General features: G+C 51.2%; 1 protein-coding gene across 1 annotated transcript in view; it reads right to left on the bottom strand.

The window, feature by feature from the left end:
* Positions 1-1,484: 1,484 nt before the first annotated feature.
* Positions 1,485-2,500, bottom strand: part of gdpd1 (glycerophosphodiester phosphodiesterase domain containing 1) — a 50,179-nt gene continuing 49,163 nt past the window's right edge. Inside the window, exon 10 of the mRNA XM_038814629.1 lies at positions 1,485-2,029. Within this exon, the coding sequence (XP_038670557.1) occupies positions 1,898-2,029 (132 nt within the window). The 3' untranslated portion in view covers positions 1,485-1,897. The remainder of the gene's footprint in view (positions 2,030-2,500) is intronic.

Here is a 2,500-nt window from a genome sequence, read left to right as displayed (position 1 = left end):
TTGACTGGTGGTTCTGAAGGGCCTGCGCGTGTCCCCATTATTCTACAGCAGATTCTCACCAAGACTGCATCAGGCGGTCGCTGGGCTCAGATGTCATGGTCAAATAGCCGAACAGCATTGGCCATGAAGAACCGTCAGTGAGGATGAGGGCGACCGTCGAACACCCTGCCTGCCACCCCAGACCCCAGTCGCAGCCGACACCCGCGGGCACTAGGAGAGATGAAATCAGTCGGAAAGAATTCTTACAGGAGGGTCCTCGCCTGAAGAGACCCACTTCTTCCAACTTCCATCAACGGGAACTCGGGCAAACTCTGCTGTTGTGAATTCCAACCCGCGCCCCGTTCACCCACCAGGCTCCCTAAACCTCTCATTCCTTCAGGCCTTCGCTTCAAAACCTGACTTTTTCGTGCAGGCTTCTCTGCTTACTGGTCTCGTGCGCCTCGAAGCACCTTGGGACAACGATGTCAAAGGCAGTATGCGAATCCAAGTTGTTGTCACAACTCGACAAACAGGGAGGGATTCGTGAACCACAAGAATACGTAATTGAAACTTGGGCCACCTCTTGGGTAAATACCATGGGAAGCAAGTTTTGTTGCCCACTGCTGTCTGGTTTGATTAGCAAGGTGTCTCAACCACGCTCCCCCACTGGGGCTGCTCTTATTTAACTTCGCAAAGCCAGGGGAAGCACTGACGTGCTCCACCCTAACCTTCCGCATGCCTCTCCCACAACACAAATCCTTATTTTTTACCTTGCAGCATTCCCCCCCCCCCCCCCCCCCCCTCGGCCTCCCTCGCCAGACAATCCCCATCCCCTCCAGCCCTGTAACATGGACAAATCGCTTCCTTTAATGGATTCTTCGTTTTTAAAAAAGGAAATAAAAACATGAATTGGCCATGATAAATTGTCCTTTAGTGTTGGGTGGGGTTACTGGGTTATGGAGATAGGGTGGAGGTGTGGGCTTGGGTAGGGTGCTCTTTCCTACTAAGAGCCGGCGCAGACTCGATGGGCCGAATGGCCTCCTTCTGCACTGTAAATTCTATGAAAAGGCAAATCATGTTGCCACAGGCCTCCGTCGCTGGCAGAGGGACGCGGTTAATGTTTCCGGCTCTTAGTTGAAGCAACAGCTCAGTGTTCTCCGCCAAGAAATCCTCGCCGCCTTAGCACCCAGTAACAAGATCATGTGGGGATTTAACCCTCGTGACCGCACATCACCCACGCCGGCTGTCCACCGGCTGCTGGACTAAGCATTTCCAGAACGTTCCGTGCACACTTGGGATTTTGTTTCTAAACATCGCGATCTGGAAGGCCCTGCCGACGAGGGGTGGTGGACACAGATTCATGCATTAACGTTCAAAAGGGGAACGGGACAGATACTTGAAAATGACAAAAAATAGGAAAGTGCGGGGTAGTGGACTAGCTCTTACAAAGAGTCAGTACGGGTGTGATGCATCCTCCTGCGCTCTAAGATTCTGTGATTCAATGGTTTCAACGACTGCGGTTTAATAAAATCCAGTTTGTTTTTATATATAAACTTGCACCAAGCCAGTAACACATGGACAAGGTTTCCAATAAATCACCTGACCAAGGGGCAAGAATCTCGGCCTCAAATAACCAGACTCAAAAAACCCAGAAGGTGCTTCGAACAAAGTTAACAACTTTAAAAGGGAACATTTTCTGTGGCCATAAATTATAGTTAACAGATAGTGAATAAGCGCGAATGATTGTGAACCATTCTGCTCCTGCTGTAGTGAAAGTGGTGGGTGCTTGTGTTACAGAAATACTGAATTGGCCAGCCGAAGCTGATGGGGCGAGCGAGGGGCGTGTCTGGCCATCCTTCCCCTCTCTGCCACCCCACCCACCATCTTGGGCCCCCCACCCCCCCCACAATCTCTGCTCCTACTGCTCTTTGCAGGGATAGTGTTCCAGGAACTCCTTCAACTGGATTGGGTAGTCCGTCATGACCCCGGTCGCCCCCAGTTTAAACGCTCGCTCGAAGTCTTCCTTGTCGTTTAACACCCATATGTAAACCTGCAGGGCACAAGAACAAGGCAGCTGATTACTGGCAACAAGGGGGAAGGTTAATCGTAATCCCCCATCCCCCCCCCCCCAACAATCAGCCCTGCCGGAAGGCAACCAGGTGACAACTGAAATCTGCGGGGGAGATTTAATCGAATAAATACTTGCTGAGTTGGACTAAATGGGTTGCTCTTCGAAAGAGCCAGCACAGACGCGATGACCAAATGGCCTCCTTCTGTACTGTTCAATGGGTTCCAAGTGTTCAAAGTTACAAGCTGCTTTGGCACAGTATTAAGGAGGCGCTGAATCCAGGGGTGTGTCCCAGGGAGCCCAGGGTTTTTGTTTTGAACACAATGAGTTGTTGTAAGGCTCTGCCTGTTAGGGGCAGTGGAAATCCGATTCAATAGGAACGTTCAAAGGGGGATTGGTTAATACAGGGGAATTTACAGGGCCTTGGGGGTAAGAGCTGGAGACGTGGGGGGG

The sequence above is a fragment of the Scyliorhinus canicula genome, chromosome 12 (assembly GCF_902713615.1).
Source record: "Scyliorhinus canicula chromosome 12, sScyCan1.1, whole genome shotgun sequence".
In the NCBI taxonomy this organism is placed as follows: Eukaryota; Metazoa; Chordata; class Chondrichthyes; order Carcharhiniformes; family Scyliorhinidae; genus Scyliorhinus; species Scyliorhinus canicula.
The sequence above is the reverse complement of the archived record's forward strand: the minus strand, read 5'-3'. Positions and strand labels throughout refer to the sequence as shown.